This window comes from Anabas testudineus, chromosome 9, assembly GCF_900324465.2.
Source record: "Anabas testudineus chromosome 9, fAnaTes1.2, whole genome shotgun sequence".
Taxonomy (NCBI): domain Eukaryota; kingdom Metazoa; phylum Chordata; class Actinopteri; order Anabantiformes; family Anabantidae; genus Anabas; species Anabas testudineus.
The window spans coordinates 18,236,831-18,257,721 of NC_046618.1; the positions used below are offsets into that span (position 1 = coordinate 18,236,831).

The window sequence follows — 20,891 nt, forward strand, 5'->3', positions numbered from 1 at the left end:
AGGGGTTAAGTTTCTCCATGAAACTGAAATGAGTCACTAAACCAAAACTGGGTGGTATGTTGGTTAGTGTGGGAGCATGATAGCTCCATGTTCTCAGAAATACACACTGGTGAAATTAATGTAGGTCATCTGACTTGGGGGAGTTACGTTCTTCAACAAGAATCACAGCATTGAAGATAATTACAACCAGAAGACAGAGAGAGAAAAATAGAAGAGGGATAAAATGTTGGTGATTTATCCTTTATCATAACCTGACAGAGGATGAATCAGTTGCACACAACTATAAGTGCCTCTCTAATTGTGGCCCACTCTAAGACATTCCTCTACACCAACTGTCCAGGCATTTCAGTTTAACTGAAAATACTTTTCTGGGTTTCTATGATCCAGTTTTTCCTTAAATGGACTTCAGAAAGGACCCCCAGTGGGAAAATAAAGCTCAGCAGGATGTTATTTCACGTGTCATGACGTGACACGTGAAATAAGAGAGATTACAATGAAAATACCAAAACGGCCGTCAGTAAAGAGACAACAGTTTTTACAAATAACAGGTGACTTTTATTTTCCAAAAACGTATTTACATTATGTACATAAACACACCCCAACTAAGCCACACACAGTAACACTAATGCACACAATGTCAGAGAGACTGTGCAACGAGATCCAGACTCTCCTTCAGTTTTACAGTTTTATCAGTAATCTCTCAGCACAAAGGCACACTTCATAGGCACAACAATCACATTCATACACGACACACACACAGACACACACCATGTAGGAGAAATTCATTCAACCTATGCTTCATTAAGGGATGTGCTCTGATAAATAATGTTGGTCTTGCAGTGCTTCCATTTCTTTCATAAATAATGGTTTAAAAATACACAGTACAGTGACTATGATTGCTGGTGTACATCCACTGGCACAGCTTCCTCTTCACTATTCCACACAACGGAACATTTTGTAACTTCTAAGGCGATCTTAAGACATTTAAGACTGCCATTGCTTCCAACATGCACCATTTTCCAGTAGTCTGGACAGACCAGAGTCCTTGCTTCCAGACACCAGTGGAAACCTTCCACAGTCTGAGACCTGTAGCCCTTCCCCACCGTGCGCCGATCAATCCTCCTCCTCCTACAAAAAGTGCTCAAAGAGAAGGCCGTGCTTCTCACTGATCCATGCTGGGTCCCCTGTGGTGATGGTGCATTGGTTTTTCAAAGTGCTAAGTTGTTACATGGCCAACCTGTTGATCAAACAGCAGATTAATCAAACTCCATACTACAGCCTTTTAACATACAGCAGACTCTAATATTTGATGAATCCACATTTAAAATCAGGCTTCATACCGTTTTCTTGGTTTTACTTCCCATCCATCACGACACTTTACAAAAGTTAAGGAATCCCCTGGAGAAATTTCAGTTTTTGAAGGGTCTTGGGCACAGAAAGTAAACCTGCAACATGATAAACCTTAATAAATGCTTAAGCACAGAAAAGAAAATCCATTCTGGACAGTTTAAGATGTTTGCTGACTACTCAGCTTCCCCCTCCTTGACTTACTTCTTCTGCGTTTCTCCGGCTTTTACACGAATTCGACGGACTTCAAGGACAGGTTTTTGAGGCTTGGTATTCCAGGTCCAGAAGCTCTTCTTGATGTTTTTCCACACCGAGTTCCAGGATTCAGCATCCCCTTCCCAGCTCAGGCGAATCTTCAGCAGGTCACCAATATCCTCCTCGGTAAACACCAAGAAGGTGTTTGTCAGGTTCAGGCCAACATTATCATCGTGGCTGGAAAAATGAGAAATGAGCTTAAGTCAGAAGGCCTAGAAAACTGTTAGAAGCATGACTGCTCAAAGTGCCACTTTGAGCAGTCAGTATAATTTCCTAAATTTCATATCAATGTCTGTGCTTCTCAATGCTACATACTCTGTAGGAACCAGGCTACATAGGACAGTGCATAGTGATTTCATGCGTTCTAATGGTGAAGTATTGTTAGAAGACACCGGTTTTGCAAAAGGGCTAAAATATTGTACTTACACATCGACAAATATGTTTGATGTATCATTTCGGGCGCCATACAACTGCATGTAGAAGGTAGGATCTGCATCGTCTGAATGTTTTCTGTTGAAGACGTGCATCTTCATCTGGTAGTGATAACCTTAAAAAAAATAAAAATAAAACTGATTGTTAATGTGAACAGTAGTAGTTTACACTGGCAGCTGTATAATCTTAACACATGTAGAATATGAACGTTAATGATAAGAAACTGAACTGAGATACAGCAGAGCTGCTTATCAGTTTTACTAGGAAGTAAACTGTAGTAAGATAAAACCGACAATACATGTCCGGGCTGTTTACAACTCACCTCCAAACGGCGTGTCAGCCCTCGTCTTCAGGTACATTTTACTGTTGCGCCTCTTGCGCATTTTTCTTGCATTGTAACCAATGTTGTTGCATCGATTTTTGCGGCAGCTGAGGCAGATGCCTTTCTTGAAGCGATCAGGGCCCGTGCACTGGAAGGCAAAGCTCATGTGGTCCTTGTTCATCAGGGAATCCACAAACAAGTGCACGGCACGCTCATGCTCACATTTCATCACCTCCATGAAATCTGGAGAAAGAAAGACAGGTCAGGATGTGCTCGGGGTCGACAAAGAAAACGAGTCGACGCAGGCAGCCATCTCTTAAGCACTTACTGTTAGCCACTGCCAACACGTCACCCAGCGCACACCCAGGCTGCACGTCACCACCGTTGGGGTATATGTCAATATCCCCAATTGGCTGCTGGATCCCAATGCTCACACCTAAAGCCTCTCGAGTGTACGTGTGTAGAACGTCCACGAAGTCTGCATCATCAGGGGAGAGGCGCCTCTGATCCTCGACACCTTCAAACATTGGTCCTGCTGGGTCTAAGCCTATTGAAAAATAAGAAACAGAAGATCGTTGAAAATTAGGAGAGAGCACCTTTGTGAAGTATTTACTGTGGATTTAGGATTAGCTTAATTTACCTGTTATTCTGCCAATGGTCCCTCGTACATATGTTCCTGCGTAGCCAGCTACATGAGCCCCTAGACTGTAGCCAATCAGATGCACATTACCCAGAGGCAGCTGCTGCTCATCCTGTTATAGAGGGGAAAAAATATATTATTCACATCAGCATCTGCCACTATTAACATCGACCCACATTCAGATGCTGAGCTTCTGCCAGTGATTAGTCGTGGCTGCCTCGATTAACCCGAAGAAAATCTACTGACAGCTACTTCCATACTAGAGCGCCTCCACCATTTGTCCGAGTTTGTCTCCATGAAGTATTCTTTATCTGGGTTTAAAACTACATGGCAGGATGCCTCAATCCTTTCTCACTTATTTGTGCACAGGTCCAATTTTGTGACAATCCCACTGAATGGAATCGTCTCTGCTTCAGAAGTGCTAAATAGACAATGATCCTTGAGTTCTCTGATGAGCCTTGATGGTTTTCTTCCTTATGTGCACTTTGATCAAGTATGCTAAGCTGCCTCAGGACAACTTGGGAGTTCCAAAAAACAGACAAAGTGGATCTTTAGCATGAAATGTCTACAACACTGTCATGTTCACAAAAGCATGCATTTCGTTAAACCACACCAGTGGCAACAAAGGCAGGGGATGAGTGATTTTGATGGTATTCTGCTGCTCGCCTGTCACTCTGCATTACTGACTAAACTGCCAGGACAGCTTCCATCACACACACGCTAAACAATTTATAAATGTGCCCTACATACTCAAAGACATCGTGCTTTTATTAGACCAAACATGGGTGAGTAATACAATGTGCGTGAGGTTATTTTGTGTCAGTGAAGTGTTTTTTCAAAAAAAAAAAAAAAAAAAGCAGAAACCCAGTGGTGCATTTGCAGATGGCAGTTTCAGTAGAAACCAACTTTCACTTGACGTACACACCTGAAGCCAGTCAAGCATGGTGGCAATGTCGAGGCCAACACTCTGGGTGTGGTTTACTGCATCGGGGTACAGCTGCTGAGCCATTGATAACCAATCGACGATAATCACATTGGCCTCAGTTTCACGCTGCATCACTGCAGAGATCAGCTTGTGCATCCAGCTTTCAAACATCCCACTCATCTGTGTGGGAGAGAAGTCAATTATTTTCAGGCAAACTGATCCGACCTCTCTCAGTTATCTCACATTTACATGATAAATTCCAACACTCTACAGTTAAGCGAACACTTTGATCTGTTAAAGCCCGAGCTTCCTTTGCTCTGTGAGATGAATCATCACCTAGTGATGGACTGCAATTAGTGAACAGTGCCGATTTAAAAATGAATTCATATGTACCGTCCAGCCATGGATGATGAAGATTGTCTTGGCTGTAGCATTGAAGCCACACTCCTCCAGACAAGTCTTCCTCCCAGTTTGGAGGTAGCAGCCTTCCTGGTCCAGATCCAAACCCTTTCTCATGTTGTACTTGATGACACCATTGGGAACTGTGCTCTCTGATGAGAATTCATCCAATCTGCTGTCTTCACCTGAAGAAAACAATAATGAAAAGATTATAAGAGGAGACCTACATTAACCTTTCCCCCTCCCCTCCTTCCATGCTCTCCAGAAGCATCCACTCTATTAAAAGGGAAAAACGTCACCAAGCTCTCCATGAGTCACTTTCACAACACAATATTGAAGCCACTTAGCCAATCATCCATCACACTTGCGTGGCGCGGCTGAGACGGCCAATCAACGCGCTTTTTCAGTCAACATCTGCTGCAATAATGACGAGTGGAAGTTGTACCGAGACGCAGTCGCGGAGCCAAAACGCTCAAGCCACACTTTTCTATAATTTAACCTCTCTTTCTTACTGCTGCAGCAGGAGATCATGTAATTATCCGACTCTAACGCACTGCTCTCAGATACGAGGCTAAAATGGTGCAGGATCTGACTGACGCCAGAGAGGCAGGTGAAAATACTCCGATGATAAATAAATATATATATTTAAATGTTATTTTGAGACAAACCAAACTGTTCTTTTTTTAAACATTTATGCAGTGTCTGAGTGAATTAAACCGCAAAGCCAAATTAAACCCACCCTGGTTTAATTTAAATGAACTCCACACCCTTTTGGTGATGGGGCCCCGGACCAGAATGACTTCAGCTGGGTAGTAAAAATTGCTGCTGAGCGGTTGGAGGTAAAACGCGGATTCAGGGGGGGACATCTTTCCAAGAAGTTCACACAGACGTGGCGCTGTGCGTCCTCCACTTGGAGCTCCGCTTCAAGACGCCCGGTCCTCTCCAAGGAAGGACACGTTGCAATCTCACCGTGTGATTCCATCCCCGTTTTTCTGGCTCACTCTCCCCGCCACACTTGTTCATATTTCTAATTTAGCCCCAAAATCCTTAAAAGGCAAATTAATAAAAGCGGCATGCGATAAAAACATGATGGTTAATTATTTATTATTATATCTGCTCCCCCCCTAGTATATATTTTACAAACGCGCCTGTTAACGTTACCGTACATTTGTGCGAGGTTCCATTTTGACATTTCACATGTGAGAAATAAAGAAATAATAGTGATGAATGAACAATGCGCCCAGCGACGCGTCTTACCTTTTAGTAAAGCGTTTTCCCCAAGAGCGAACGACAAGAGCGCAGCGGCACACTGTAGGAAAATCCACAGTAAGGGGGCTTTATGATTCATTTCTCAGCCACAGACGAGTGTGGATGGATTTGAAGCTTCTCGGCAGTACAAAAGCTATTTGACTGTTACTGGTGGGTGAGTGGGTGATTTTAGATCCAGCGGTAACAAAGAGCAGCAGAGCCGGCGTTGCGTTACGGTGCGCGCCTGTGAAAGCACTGCTCAAGAAATGTATTAACTTGCACCCGGCGTGTCATTAGTTTTAAATAGTTTCACCCTCTCAGTCATCTGATCATCGGCTGATCTGCCGCGGATCTTATTGGTCAAGCCCCCATTTGTTTACGTTTAAAGGCGTGGCAACGTTGAATGAAGTTGTAGTAGGCTTCTCACGTTGCGCGTTTTAACCCTTGATGCAAAGCAGGTTTGAAAAGTAGCCGATCCACTATAACCCTGACAGGAGGAGGAGGAGTGTCTAGAATCAGACCCGGTGGCCGCGATGCGAGTTTTTAACCTGACAGTAATATAAACAACAACAACAACAAAAAAAATCCCATTCGGCTCATTATCATACGTGGGAAACCCGCAACCCCCTCTGCGCGTCTATGGAAACATTTAAAAGGCTCCGACAGCGTGTGGGGGGATGGCGATCCGCCAAACCATCAGCTTAGTTCACCCAGCACAGTTTGAACTGATGAGGCAAAGAATGGGTGCACTCACGCAAAGGTCTAAGCTACAATAACATCGCTGTTTGGTGTAAATACATCAGCACCCACAGTGGGAAGTGTCAGCTGCCATTTCCCTGATTCCAGTGTGGGGTAAAGGCCATCCATCCTATCTATCTATCTATCTATCTATCTATCTATCTATCTATCTATCTATCTATCTATCTATCTATCTATCTTCTTGCACAACATGTATACAGATGATGGTATTGTGTACTTAAACATGTTTGTGCACATCATTTTTATGTATATTGTTATCAAAATTTCATCTCTATCTCGTCCTCAATGAAAGACTGACTTGTTAAGAAATGATTCATCTTTCTAAGAACCATTTTTTTAACTTACTGTTCATATTATTTTTATATATTATTATTTTTCAAAGGTGGAGAGAGAAGCTGCTACAGATAACTTGTTCTATTTTTAGCACATGTTTATGTACCCATGTATTAATAGCCATATGTTTGTGAGTACCAAGGGGCATCTCGCTACATCTTGATACTGGAGTTCAAGGTTTGACATGATGCAAAGCATAACGTGAAATCCTGCATCATTTTCACTTACTGTCATGTCTGGGAGTGGTCGTCTTTGCTCCATCTCAGGATGTGTTGTGTCAGAATTATGAAACAATACAAGAGGAATAAGGATTTGAGGACATTGTTCTCCCGCGATCCTCATATGCAGCATTATTTTACGTGGAACTTGAGAAAAAATTGCAATTATGTATGTAATTTGTATTTTGACATCACATCAAGCCATGCCACTGATGTTTAACTTCACACTGATTCGTTTTAGAAGGATTCAGTCTGTCTGGGATAACTTGGGGAGTACCTTCAGCCAGCTCAAGCTGTAACGTGATGACGTAAAGATGCACGAGTGCAAGGCTATTACTTCATTCAGTGTAGTGATTTTGTAAATTTGGGCATCTTGACTGAAATAATGTAGAAATGATTGAGGTGTTTATTTCACTTCTTTACAGACATCCTCAGATGCAGAGGACTGGAGCTTTTCCATGCAGGTGATATCTCTGGGGCAATGCGAGATAAAGTCCTGGGTTGATCGATGACATCTGTCTGGTATCTGCTCCTGTTTGGAGACTTTCCATGAGATATGTTGTTAAACTGTTGGCATAATGTCGAGCATAGGGCAGACAGTACAAAGGTGAGCGTGACACAGAATGCTCCAGAGGGCATTGCTTGTATGTAAAAATCACAATTTCTCACAAAATACCTAATGGGTCCTTTTAGAAAGATGCTTAAACACGTTCCTTGATATTTGATCATGAAGAAACAATGGTTATTATGTAGTTCTGGATAAACAGAATCATATGTTTTAGGTGCACTTGTCTTCAGTAGACTCTAGATTCTGTTTTGAGAATAACATATTTTTGGCAGTTTGATTTAACATCACACCTTCTTTTATTTCTAGAATATTTATATGAATACGAGAGTGACAGGACATATGTAGCTCTTAAAAGGAAACTCAAGGACTTCCCAGAATAAACCTGACGTCAGTCATTGGACGTTATATTTACTTTGAAGCAGAAATTGCTTTTCTTGCAGAGGAATTATTATTCTTTCCATCCACATACCTCAGCCAGCTGCCCGGTCTGAGTGTCGGTTTGATTTTGCACTATATGCTGACCTGTCCTGATGTTACCGTGTGGTCTGGCTGGCAGGGCGCAACAATGAGACACTGTGAAATATTAAAGCATAAAAGTACACCTACAGTATTCAGGCTGCTCTGCATGTGCAAGAATTACAGGGAATTTTTGCATTAGCTAATGCTTAATCTAAAATCCAGTGATTTATTTATTGACCATGTCAATAATAAGGTTTATGATATTGCATAAATTCTTCCAGTTAAGATTAAAACCAGACAGGTTAGGAGGTCATCAACTAGCCAGAAGGGCTGCGTGACAAGTGTCCTGTCCTCTTTTTTTTTTCAAATCCAGGTTTGTTTTGTGGATTAAACAGGTTCACTGTCACTTTTCAGTATTAGTTTCAGTATAATCTCACAAGCACATAAACAGTAAGAGGTTGTGTATTTGATAAGTAATTTAAGTAAGTTCCTGAGAGTTTTAGAGGCTTTAAGTTTTGCACAATTTTTACTATTAATTCCATAGCGTGCATATGCAATTACACTTGGGGTTTATTTAATTAACAGTTAATAGCCATTTGGCTTATAGTATGTCTAAACAGTTAGAAGACAATCTTATGATTGACATTAAGATTAAAACGTATTAGTAAGTAAAGCTGTCACTTGAATGCTGAGCATTATAAAATGCTTTTTTTCTTAAATGTAATAGAGTAGAATTTAGCATTTAAAAGAAATTCTTAATTTTTAAATTGTGCTTGAATAAGAGGGCATGAATCGACATCTAAGAGTAGATATTATGCTTGTTCAAAAAGGTGAAACAAAGAATAAAATACGGTGACTGCCATAATGTCATCCAAAAGCCAGAACAACCCAGAATTTCTTCAGGTGTTTTCTGTTCCCCAAACTTAAGCTTCCTCCATCACCGCACTTCTGTGTGTCTCTGCCTCTGCCTCTGTCTGTCTCTCTTTATCAAATAGACAGGATGCAGCGTGAACAGGGTGGAGGTAGACGGGCACTGGGGTGGTCAGGGTGAGGTGGAGGTGACTGATGTAGCTGCTGAAAAGATTTAATAGGTGGAGGAGCAGGGAGATGACGGCAGAAAGCTTCACAAAAGGTAGAGATGGAGGGAGTGGTAGTGAAAAGATGAACTTAGTCAAAAGGGGAAACTAAAACTAATATCACTGCCTCTGGGGAGCACAGAGAAAGGTCAAAGGAAGACACCTGAAAAACCCACAGGACGACTGGAAATGTCCTCAATTTATAGTATTTTACTATTTACAGAGTTAAACATGCAACAACGAGGTGTAGATTAAAAATGATCTGATTGATTTGATCTGACAGCTCAGATGTTTAAGTATCATCTCAGCCACTCACCATTAAAGGCCACACTCAACCCCCAAGAATGGGACAACAGCGCCACCGTGTGGGCGGAGGAGCAGCGCACCAGACGGTGACACAGCAGGAGGCGGAGGGGGGCAGCGAGCCAGACCGGATCCTTCATGAGGGAAGAGGCCAGGGACAGCCAGCCAGCCCCGGCTTCTCTTCTCTTCACTGATATTATACAGTACTGTAAACTAGGGAGCCCGAGCAAGGGGCTGCGTTACAGTCCGTAGGATGTCCCGTCATGAAGGTAAGAATCCACTTCAACACCGGAGGAGTGAGCAAGTCCGGTGAAGATTAAAAACGTAGTAAGAGCACCGCTAGCTAACGTTAGCTAGCCGAGAATTTCTTGTTTTGCAGCTCATCCTAGCTAACGCTGGCTACTGTTAGCAGCAGGCTTGCAGTGTAATTTTGTGGGGACGCATTATGGCGGCCAGAAAATGTCTATGTAGCCCAGCGGACCTTGCAGTTGGCGTCTGTGTTTCAGAAAATGTACAGCAAGCAGTGTTATATTACCAAAACAACGCTGACATATAAGCGGAAGAAGCTAGTTAAGGTTAGCAAAGTGTGCTAGCTAGCATGTAAGCTAAGTGGTAATGGGTTATGTAGGTTAACGTTAACGAGCTGAGTAGCAAAGGGGGAGTGCCGAGGATAGGAAACGTAAGAGAGCAGCGAATCCCCACAGATGGCGTTGCTGGGTTAAAGCTCGTCATGTCGTTAATGTTAGCTAGTTTTAGCCTCCTTCTTGGTCAAAGCTGGCCTGTAGATTCCAGTTTCACAAGCTAACACTTAGCAAACCAACATTCACATCGTCCTTGTGGTCAACCTTGTTGAACTTGAAGTTGGTTGTTTGTGTCAGGTAGATTTCACTTCACGTTTTAAGTTGGTGTTTCAGCTCATCAGCCAATGAAAAGTGGAGTAAAGGAAAGTCTACTGCAGGTGACTGGCTATCCAGCTAACAGTTAGGCTACTGTAGCTGTATTTTTTATTTTTTTTTTACATGTATTTATTCAGGGATGGTTCCCTGAGAGGTCACCTCTCTTTTTCAGAGACGCCCTGAGTTACACACATTCATACCTGGAGCTTCCAGGTATGAATGTGTGTTTCAGTGTGAACTACAGTCTGACCTGCAAACACTGGAGCTCCTGTGGGGGGTGAGGGCCTTGTTCATAGACAGACACAGAGGTGTTAATAAGGAAGTGGACAAGTGATCGTTTTTTATTCTGCCGCTCAGGGGATTGAACTGGGAACCTTCTGGTCACAGCTTCACTTTTCATTTGTGAAATCGTTAGGAAACAGTCAATCGTGCCTGTGCAGCCTTTATTTTCCATGCTTGTGTTATCAACTTTGCCTGTTGTAGTCATAAGTTAGTTGTCAATAAGATGTGGTTGTCTTACTATCATTAATCTACAGCTAAGTGTCAGTCACTGCACAGCACGATCAAGTTGACATATAGCTTTTAAAGCTTGCTAGCTAGAGTTTAAAGAGACTGTCATACAATACACTGCACAACTGTTTTAGTCAATCACATTATTCCTGAACTTAAACACAGAAAGTCCTGTTTACCTCATGGGGCACGTGTTTCAGTACATGTCAGTGTAGTTTTAATAAAATATGAATGGGACAGGCGGTAGTCTGTAAGTGTTTTGGTCACTCCTGGTTCAGAAGTTACCCTGTAATAAATATTCTTCATGTGGGACGATAAATGTCAAACAACATAAGAGACACAGCAACACAAACATCCAGTCCACCATCGTCAACATTTGAAGTTCTGTTGTATTTGAATATGAAACTTAAATTCATTGTATCTAAATGCAGTGAACAGTTAATTTATTCTAATGTAACGGTTGAAAAACAGAGAAGTCATAATGAATTATTGCCTGCAATTCATTTATGTTATCTGAAAAATATCTGAATGTATTAAACTATGTGCTTTAAAATTAGCTGCATAACCTATTGGGCAATATTCTATTAGCCCAACTCAAATTAAGTAGATATCCAACATCTAACCCTTTTCTTTTCACTTGTCACGTCTTGTCTGTCTTCCCCTCAGGCGTGAGCTGTGATGCATGTTTAAAAGGCAACTTCAGAGGTCGACGATACAAATGTTTAATTTGCTACGACTACGATCTGTGTGCATCCTGCTATGAGAGCGGTGCAACCACAACCAGACACACCACAGAGCATCCCATGCAGTGTATTTTAACCCGAGTCGACTTTGGTAAGTAGAGTCAATGCTCACATCAGCCTAATTTCCCCAAGGGGATCAGTAAAGTATGTCATTCATTATTATGATGTTGCTCATATTTTTAGTGTTAACTCTAAACTGTCAATAGAAACTGCATTTTTATCTGCATCTAAAAAGGGAAGAGGATGTATGTGCATGTGATATGATATGATGAGAGATAGACTAGTTAAAAAACAAAGTAATGTCAGAATCTACTGCATGATGGTCTGCTAATACTGGCAGTGTCTAAAAATTTTCCATCTGTGGCTTTAATAAGCTTGCAGTAAAACTGTTGCCATTTAGGTTATCTTGTGCTGGTACTGACTTTTGCTTCCAAACTATTGTTCCCAAATGGTTTAGCAGTGTATAACTGAGAAGATTCTGGGGTGGTGCTATTTGCCCTCTTTGGTGTTCTGAGTCTGTCTGATCAGTGCATAATTAATAAAAATGTAATGGCAGTGATCAGAAAAGAAATATTCCAATAATAATTAAACCACGCAATTCAGTCAAATTCATATTTTGTGAGCTTGGGATTATTCATTGGGCTATCTCAAATGCATAACAGTAGCAAATAAATGTATGATTTTGGTTGAATGGAGACTTTCTTTTTATTTTGGATAACCACTTCTGCTATATTTTCATGCATTTGTGCTGTGAAATATGTTAGTATTCAGCCTTTCACACATTAGAAACACTGTTTTCCAGTGTGCTGGGAAAAATGCAGACTGTTGCCGAAAACATAGCAGAAGGTGCGAGATCACTAAGAAGTCCTCATTTGTGTGTGTGTGAGTTTGCCTTTACTGTGTTTTTGAGTTTGTCTTTTCTATTAAGGAAACAAGCTGTTTTATGGTTGATAGACACACACATATATATATATATATATATATATGTATATGTATGTATATACACACGCACACACACACAGAGTATTAATTGTAGGTTGATGAAAAGATGGAAAGTGATTTATGAAAAACTGATGAGATTCATAATATGCTGGATTTCTTATCCTCAAATAGACTACAGGCAAGGTATAGCAATAGATAAGCTTGTTGTTATTTTTTTAACCTGCACTAATAGGTGTTTTCTTATTAACTTTGACAATGTGATATTGATAAAGCTACAGAAAATTATTACCACTCAGCTCTATGGCCTGTTTATTGTTTCAGCTCACTGTTTTATGTTGAGTATCACAACTTTCATCAGCAGATATAAGCATGCTACCATGCCTGCTAGAAACCTATTGACACATCATGAATAAAAAAAAAAGGCAAGTAGCTAATCTACACTTTGAAGCATTTATAAGAACTAAATATTTTCCCCAGAATTTGACAGTAGTAAAACTGATCATAACATGACTTCCAATGCATGCAGATGATGCCCTTTTTCAGCTGGTTTCATGTACACAATAACTTAAGGTGATAATATGTCAGCGTTGTGTTAACAGCTTGTTTTGACTGCCTCAGTTGATTAGAGGAAAAAAGAATGACTCAGTGTACGTTTAAGTGAAGCTGTCATGAAAGCCAGATGCTACACTCTGTCTGTAGACAGCCTACATTACAGGTGGTTTTATGCAAGTTGCCTAGGGAAACGCTTTTGCTAACTATGAGGCGTATTAAACTCCCTTCACCAGTATCTGTGTTGTTGACTTAACTCTGAAACATTGTTCTGAAACATCACTAAAAGTTAGCGTTTAGGTAAAACATACCAAAACACTGACACTGAACGCTATGCCCGTCTTAATTCCCCTACAGACCTGTACTACGGTGGAGAAGCGTTCTCTGTGGAGCAGCCCCAGGCCTTCACATGTCCCTACTGTGGCAGGATGGGCTACACAGAGATCTCCCTGCAGGAGCACGTGGCTGCAGAGCACACAGAGACCTCCACAGAAGTGGTAAATTGATGCTGGAGCTTTACGCACAGCCATCTATCAAACCTTGACTAGATGTTTGCACAACACCAGGAAACATTGTGTTGATTTTCCTCACATACCTCAGATTTTGTTTTCCCAGTTGAGTAAATTGAATCAGTATCTATGAATGTCCTTCACATCAGAGGAACAATGCAGGTTTTCTGTTAGGTATTCTGTGGTATATTTACATCTTATTCATTGCTTAGCTTGACAGTTTGCAGTAAAATTCTATTTGTGATGTCAGTTTCAGACTGAAACAAAAACTAATCTGCAATTGATGTCAGGTTGACTATTCAACTGTAATTATAGATACTTCTTCTGACAGCAAGAAAACACTGTTTTAAACTGCTGAGAAATGTGCTTGAACATCTGTCAGCATGTGATCTGTACTTTACTATACATGATTGCTGCTGAACTTTTTCCAGTATATGACATGTACTTTAGATATTTTTTTTGGTGTGGGGATCCCATATTCCAGATAGCTTGTGATTTTGATTCACTTACATAGCCATACATAGTTTACCGAAGCTTGAAATTAGTTCAAATTATTTAAAACATTAATGCTGCTATACAGACTGGAGTAATTCATTCTGAAATAGTTTTGTTAGGGTTAGATACAATGATATCACAAATGCAGTACTCTACTTTGGTGCAAAAGACATAAGCATGCTTGAATATGTCAGATTTAAGCAGCTAGGTAGAATAAGTGATTTGTTTTATCTATTTTAATTTATATGAAGGAAATATTGTGATATTTTACCATATTGCTGCAAGTGGAAGGTTTTATGCCCACATCCGTAGTGTTCATCTCACAGTAGCTGACATATGTAGCTGAAAAAGGTGTTGTCATTTGTTAATGTCAAGTAGAGAGTGAATAGCTAACAATAATAGTTGGTGGCGACTTCCATATCAGCAGACAAACATTGTAACTCTGTCAACGTTACAACAGCACAGCTGTAATTCTTTTTGGAACCTTTAAACCTTTAAAATCAATCCATGCCTTTGACTTCACTTTACATCTGTTGAAGCTCATTACGTTTATGTGTGGAAGCAGATGTTTACCAATCCTGAAAAAGACCCAGCACAGACCGGAGAATGTTAAATGTGCAGTGAAGTGTACTGATGTTGACTGCACACTCTTTCTTCTTGTCCTCTAGATCTGCCCCATATGTGCGGCGCTGCCAGGTGGCGACCCAAATCATGTGACAGACGACTTTGCTGCTCATCTCACACTTGAACACAGAGCACCCAGAGACTTGATATCCTTTTCAAGCTGCAACTCCACAAATATGGAATAGAAGAAGATTAAGTTTTGTGTGTGTGTGTGTGTGTGTGTGTGTGTAAAGTATTCAGATACTGCATACATACACATTACATAATGATACAGCACATTATGATACAGTACACTGTGCGAAAGAAGTAATGCAGTTTTTTTCCATCCACCTTGTTCTGTAGGTTTCAAGATTCAGAGTGAATGAACATTGGTACTTGTACAGTAAAGTATAGCATAGGCAGTAATTATTTCATGGCTGTTGTACTGTTTCACTGAAAACAGTGTCTTGTGATAAAACCAACAGGGCGTCATTCTGTGCCATTGATTTGCAAGCAGTTTGCCACAGGTTAATGCAAAGAGGAGGAAAGCCCGAGTGGATACCAAGTGTGCTTATTGTTTTCCTTCAGACTAGCTTGTGTGGTCCTCTTCCTGTTATCCTCCTTTGAGAGTGGCTCAAAAAGAAGGCACTTAGAGGTAAATTACCTGCATCATGAAAAGTGTTGCTTTTCATGTTTTTATTTTTGGGCTATTCCCAAAAGCTGAAATCTTCTATATTTTGCCTGCCCATTAGCGCTTAAATTTTTTTGTTTGTAGTTTGTAGTCATGCACCAATCTAGCTTGGGTCAGTAGTGATGCTGATAATGGGCTGGCTGAGTTGGTGCATGTCTGGCTGTTTTCATTGTTTTCATCTGCTCTGCTGTAACCTAGAGCACATTTCTGCCCACTGCTGAAGGCAATAAGAACTGGAGACACAAAAAGTAATACGGTGCCAATGAAAGTGACTATAAACTGATGGGAACGGGACACTCAATTTTCTAAAAATGAGTAGTGGTCTTCTTGATCTTAAACTTAATTACTGTGGACTCTCATTAAAACTTCATCCCTGAGATTGAAAATGCACTTCATGTACTATGGGGAATTAACATGCATGCACTGTTGGAGTGTATTTTCTGTCTACCTAAGTACAAGGAAGTAAGGCAGTAAGCATTACATTTAGTTATTTATCAAAGTGTGTGAAGAGTAGAAATAGCAGAATCTGCTTTTGTCTTTCAGGAACTAGCTGAAATATTGAGTCTGATGGCATCGGTCTGAGTACTTTGACTCATAGACAAAATATGCAAAATGTAGTTAAATGAAACTGACCGACTGCGTCTTCAAACCTACAAATAGGACTATAGTTAATGTTTGCTATGACGTTGTGGGTGTACTTAGTGCAGTGTCTTATGCATGGGTTAACAATAACCCGAGGGCCTTGCAAATATGATTCAGAGGCACTGAGAGTAGTGAGCATTTAGAGGCATGACAGTGGTGTCATATGTGCTGAAACTACACGTTGATTAATAGGTGTGTTGACAATTTTAGTCTGTTAAACGTTAAAAGTTATATAAAAAGCAAAAATCCAGATACCTGCTCATTCCAGCTTCTGAAATATGAGGACATGCTTGACAACATCCTAAAATAAATCCTCAGGGTTTGGACTGTTTGTTGGACAAACAAACAGATTGAAAATAGTGACGCTGAGCACCTAACAGTGTTGCATTTATTAATTTACATTCACATTTAGTTATTTGACAGAAGCTTTTATCCAAAGTGACTTACAAGTGAAGTACAAGGCAAACAAAATATCTAAGCCAAGGAGAAACTTAAAAGTAATGTGCTCTAGGGAGATCTGTTTCTGCTTCATTAGGTGCAAGTGCAAGATTTTTCATAATCATTTTTAATATTTAAGTGCAGTGAGCTGAAGAATTTAGCCTGGGATCTTTTTATGCAAGGTGAGGGGACCATAAGACATTGTTTGTTGGCAGAGCGCAGCGAACGGGAGTGATTGTACACCCTGTCCCCTTCTCTTTGCATTAACAAGTGACATAATTGTTTTGTGTTTTGTTTTTGTTTTATGTATGACAGTGATGAAAAGAATGAGTTATTGGATTTCTGTGTGTTCCTTAACGAGCAATTTTCACGATGAGTCCAGTGGGGTGCGACATGTGAGGAGGATGTTTCACCCAGGGCGCGGACTGGGGGGTCCACGAGCCCGCAGGTCTAACATGCACTTCACCAGCAGCACCACAGGGGGGCTCTCCACCAGTCAGAGCTCCTCACAGAGCTCCAACTACAGCAGAGAGGCCATGGACCCTATAGCAGGTCAGTCCCACCCTAAACACAGAGATGTAGTCATGTTGCATGGAAAGCACCTGGCTACGGTCGTCCTCCTCCTTCGTGCAGAAGAACAGCTCTGCAGAAGGTCAAACAAAAAGAACTGTTGTCTTGTTGAGGATGCAATGAGGCAACAGTGTTTCCTTGTTAAATATAGAATCACAGTTGCAACTGCAGGGGCTCTGACACACAAAGCACTAAAATCATCTCTATCAAATGTGGCACTCCAATAGTCTTAATATACTATATAGTTTCTTACACATGCAGATAAACATCCTGCAGTGAGTAGATAATGTACATGCCTACACCATGTTTCATTATTCTGGATAGTACAGTAATGTGTGCGCAGAGTTGTTGCTGTGGCAATTTCTTGTTTATCCTGTTCCCAATTTTAATCTGGTTCAGTGCTTGGCATTTGCCATGTCAGCCCCAGCTGTGCCATAATGAGGGTCCCTGTTCGGTCTGCCACACAAACAGGGCGGCAGCCTCCTCTTTAATGACCTGCTGTACCTGCTGGGCTGTTGATCCGATTGGTCGAAAGCTTAAGAACCTCACAGCTACTGGCTTTATTTTACTGTGTCTTTGGCGTTATACTGCTGTATTTTTGATTGTGGATCAGAGACTGTTCAGCAGTGCTGTGTTAATACAGGATTGTTTTAATTTTAGACTCACAGATCAGTTTTTAGGAATAAAGTGTCAAAGAATAAAGTTTACGTGATCTCCTTGAAGACAGTGTTTTCACTAGAGCCTGCAGTGTGTAAAACGGTGTACACTGCTACTCCTGGTACTTATCAGTGCTGATAGTTGAAGTGGAGGTGGTACAGATTACTGAACTTGACTCAGTCAGTGTCAGTCCTTGTTTCACATCAAGTCCTTGTCTTCTCCATCGTTTTCCTCCAGAGCTTCTGTCCCAGTTGTCAGGTGTGCGGCGTTCGGCAGGCGGCCAGCTCAGCTCGGGCCCCTCAGCCTCACAGCTCCAACAGCTTCAGATGCAGCTCCAGTTGGAGCGCCAACAGGCCCAGGCAGCGCGTCAGCAGCTCGAGACGGCCCGAAATGCCACCAGGGGTGGTGGTCGAGCCAATGCTATCCTAAATACGAATTCAGCTGCTGCAAATCCCAACCCCAGCACCAACCACAACACCAACCCCAGTCCTAACCCAGGTCCACCTGAGTCTAACACGCAGCATACTGCACATAGCTCCCAGTTTCTACTCAGCAGGTAGGATTGTCTCCTCTACTCCAGGTTTTGCATTTCTGGGTCTTCACCAGTGTTTAAATGTTTCACAATCACTGTACAAACCTGTCTGTGTGCACTGTTTGACGCAACAAGCTAGTGAAGGGAGAAACTTTCTCAAGTGATGTGGAGATCTCTAGTAAACTACAGGCAAGTTAAAATGTGTGGCGTGCATTGCACATTGAAATGTGTATCATGTAACTTCACACATTTCAAAGCTGTTTGTGGTCCATCATAAAAAATCATGTGCAAACATGCAGCGCTCACATATTGAGAATAGACTTTTCAGTGATGGAGACAGCAAAAGTTTGAATGGCAGCTTTTTTTTATTTTTCATTTGAAAATTGTAATGATTGAATGCAACAAATGAACAAGTGCTTCAAGTGCTGCTTTATGTTTTCACATCACACTTGTGTAGGTAGCATTTCAGTTCAGGATTAGCTTCTAGAGTAGTTGTGTTGTCACAAATCCTGCACATGACTTCAAAAGTCCAGTGTCAGACTGAGCACATACATGATTCTGGACAGTGAATGTGAAACACCCAGTAGAAATAACAATCTGAAGGGGATCTTTGCACTGTTTTGTTCTTCTGTTGTCAGCTGTTACATTGTCTCGTTGCATTTTGTCTCTGCAGGCTGAGCGAACCGCGGCTGTCTGAGGCAGAGCGGCAGGTGTGTGAGGCTCAGTGGGCCGACCGGAGCCTGTTTGTGACGGAGCTGCTGCTGTCCACACTGCTGCCCGACGAGGACGCCTCGGCCTCCTCCTCCGAGGACGAGGACAACTGTCACGGCTCATTGCGGAATTTCGCTGACTTCGAGGCCATGGGCTGTGTTGAGGTCATGACCTTGGACGTGGCATTGGAGAACCTCAACCTCAAGGAGACGACCCCAGCTACGAAGACAACGAAAACAACGACTAAAACGGCACCAACGAAGAAAGAGCCTCCAGCGCCGCCACTTTGATGACATGGCCACTCCCTCCCCTCAAACCACCATTGTAACTGGCTGACTGCTCAGTCGGTCCGACTGCCAACGGATGACAAAAAAACTGCAGTTCTTTTTGGCTTTGTTTTATTTTAATTTTATTTTTTTCAGTGATTGTCATTTCAGCTCTGTCGCTCCCCACTCAACCCCATGTTTATTACGTTGTGTACATTGAATAAAAGTAGTGAGACGAGAGAATGTGAAAGCAAGCGTGGTGGGTGCGTGAGAGAAAGACAAATAACTATATAAATATATTATAGAAAAATCTATATGAACGTTGATAATCAATTCCTCATAACCCAGTTTCCTCTAGCAGATGAGCAAAGCGTAGTTAGCCGTTCAAAGAGACAAACACGTCACACACTCACCCAGGAGAGGAAGCAGACAGAAACCTCTCTGGCAAAAAAACGCTGCTGTGTATTTATAGTTATTAATTAAAGAAGTGCTTGGATGGTTTACCACAACTTAAGCATGAGCTTAAATCACCATGTGCCCATTTTTAACTGCACAGTCACTAGACGGGGAGGTCTTTCTCTGTTGTTCAGACACCTGAGTAACTGTAAATTAACGGTGCTGAGTGCCACATCACCGGCATTTCTGCAACACGCACACACACACAAACAGACTGATGGACGCGTTTGGTTACATTCATGTCCAGTCTCAACCCCCTCCCTCTTGTGGCATCACCTGTTTTGGGTCATGTGACCTTGCTTTATATTGACTGTGGGCACTTTGGTTTTTGAATTGCATATCCAGTGTCCATTTGTGTACACTACAGATTCTCTGAATAAAGGCGACACACAACTCGGAGGCAAACGGAGATGCAACCGTCTCTTCAGTGTGAACATTTTCAGGCCTTTTCTAACATGGAAGAAACACAACCCTGGTTTTCATATGGTGGTTTCTTTCCCCTCGCTCTCTCTCTCTCTCTCTTTTGTGGAAAACCAGATGCTACTTTCTCAAGCTTCCCCTCATCTGAAATTAATCTTCTCTCCATTACTCATGAATGCAAAGATTACTCATCATGTGACTGTAAGGAGAGAATCCTGTATTGCTCCATTAATTTCTCTCAATCAAAAAGATCTTTGTATGCCTCCACTGCTACCTGAGGAAATGCAATGTATGTTTTTGGCTTGGTGAACAAGCCAAATCACAGGGTAAAGCTTTCAGTTTGGAGGACAATAAACATGTTTTGGATGGAAATGAACTAACCTTAACCTAACCTGCTCTGGTTTGTGTTTTTACTTTATTTTTTTTGTTTGTTTGTTTTTCCTCTCAGTTGCTAACGTCCTGGCAAGCATGTACAGCAAATGGTAAAAAAATAAACATCTTACAGGTCAAGTTCAATCTCAGTTAGTCTTGTCATCTCCTGATGTATGTCTTCATTCGTAGCAGCGACTTAACAAAGAACAGGTGAGAATTAAGTGGACTGAAATAGGCCAGGTCGTTTAAATAAAAGTACTAATGCCACAATGTTCCAAGCAAATGTCTACACAAAATGTTGTTTAAATAAAAGTATGTTAGTAGAACCAAGAAAATGTAGTTCATGTATTGAAAGTGTAGAAAAGGTTTTACTTTTATACCAGATCTAAAATGTTACTACTCAGACTTTCATGTGAAAGGGTTTTACTACTGGAGCTGGCTGAGTTGAAGGTACTTGTGGCGTCTTTATTTTCTAACATCTTTCTGGACAACACAGTCTCATCATCTCATGGGGTGGACAAAATATTAGACACATCAGTATAATACAAAATACTGTCCAACAGCAGCACGCACCACTCTAATAATCTTTATTATGGTGGATTTAT

The 20,891-nt window shown here is 41.4% G+C and overlaps 2 protein-coding genes across 2 annotated transcripts; one reads left to right on the forward strand and one right to left on the reverse strand.

Annotated features, from left to right (window-relative positions):
• Window positions 1–532: 532 nt before the first annotated feature.
• On the reverse strand, window positions 533–5,894 carry lipg (lipase, endothelial). The gene is made up of 10 exons (XM_026343115.1): window positions 5,578–5,894; window positions 4,315–4,505; window positions 3,922–4,101; window positions 2,997–3,108; window positions 2,685–2,903; window positions 2,357–2,599; window positions 2,029–2,149; window positions 1,552–1,779; window positions 1,341–1,445; window positions 533–1,237 (listed from the first exon to the last, which is right to left on the reverse strand). Exons 1-10 carry the CDS (start codon window positions 5,666–5,668, stop codon window positions 1,225–1,227), a joined length of 1,503 nt encoding a protein of 500 aa, XP_026198900.1. The 5' UTR covers window positions 5,669–5,894; the 3' UTR covers window positions 533–1,224.
• A 3,500-nt stretch (window positions 5,895–9,394) lies between these two features.
• On the forward strand, window positions 9,395–20,430 carry LOC113150564 (E3 ubiquitin-protein ligase KCMF1-like). The gene is made up of 7 exons (XM_026343121.1): window positions 9,395–9,553; window positions 11,357–11,524; window positions 13,282–13,421; window positions 14,597–14,698; window positions 16,674–16,854; window positions 17,767–18,085; window positions 18,735–20,430. Exons 1-7 carry the CDS (start codon window positions 9,538–9,540, stop codon window positions 19,060–19,062), a joined length of 1,254 nt encoding a protein of 417 aa, XP_026198906.1. The 5' UTR covers window positions 9,395–9,537; the 3' UTR covers window positions 19,063–20,430.
• The last annotated feature ends 461 nt before the right edge of the window (window positions 20,431–20,891 follow it).

Coding starts and splice junctions, on each gene's coding strand:
- lipg (XM_026343115.1), bottom strand. CDS start 5,668: ATGAATCATAAAGCCCCCTTACTGTGGATTTTCCTACAGTGTGCCGCT. Junction 2,150..2,356: donor GGCTGACACGCCGTTTGGAG/GTGAGTTGTAAA, acceptor ATTTTTTTTAAG/GTTATCACTACCAGATGAAG. Junction 1,780..2,028: donor TCAAACATATTTGTCGATGT/GTAAGTACAATA, acceptor TCATTTTTCCAG/CCACGATGATAATGTTGGCC.
- LOC113150564 (XM_026343121.1), top strand. Junction 13,422..14,596: donor CAGAGACCTCCACAGAAGTG/GTAAATTGATGC, acceptor CTTGTCCTCTAG/ATCTGCCCCATATGTGCGGC. Junction 14,699..16,673: donor ACAGAGCACCCAGAGACTTG/ATATCCTTTTCA, acceptor AGCAATTTTCAC/GATGAGTCCAGTGGGGTGCG.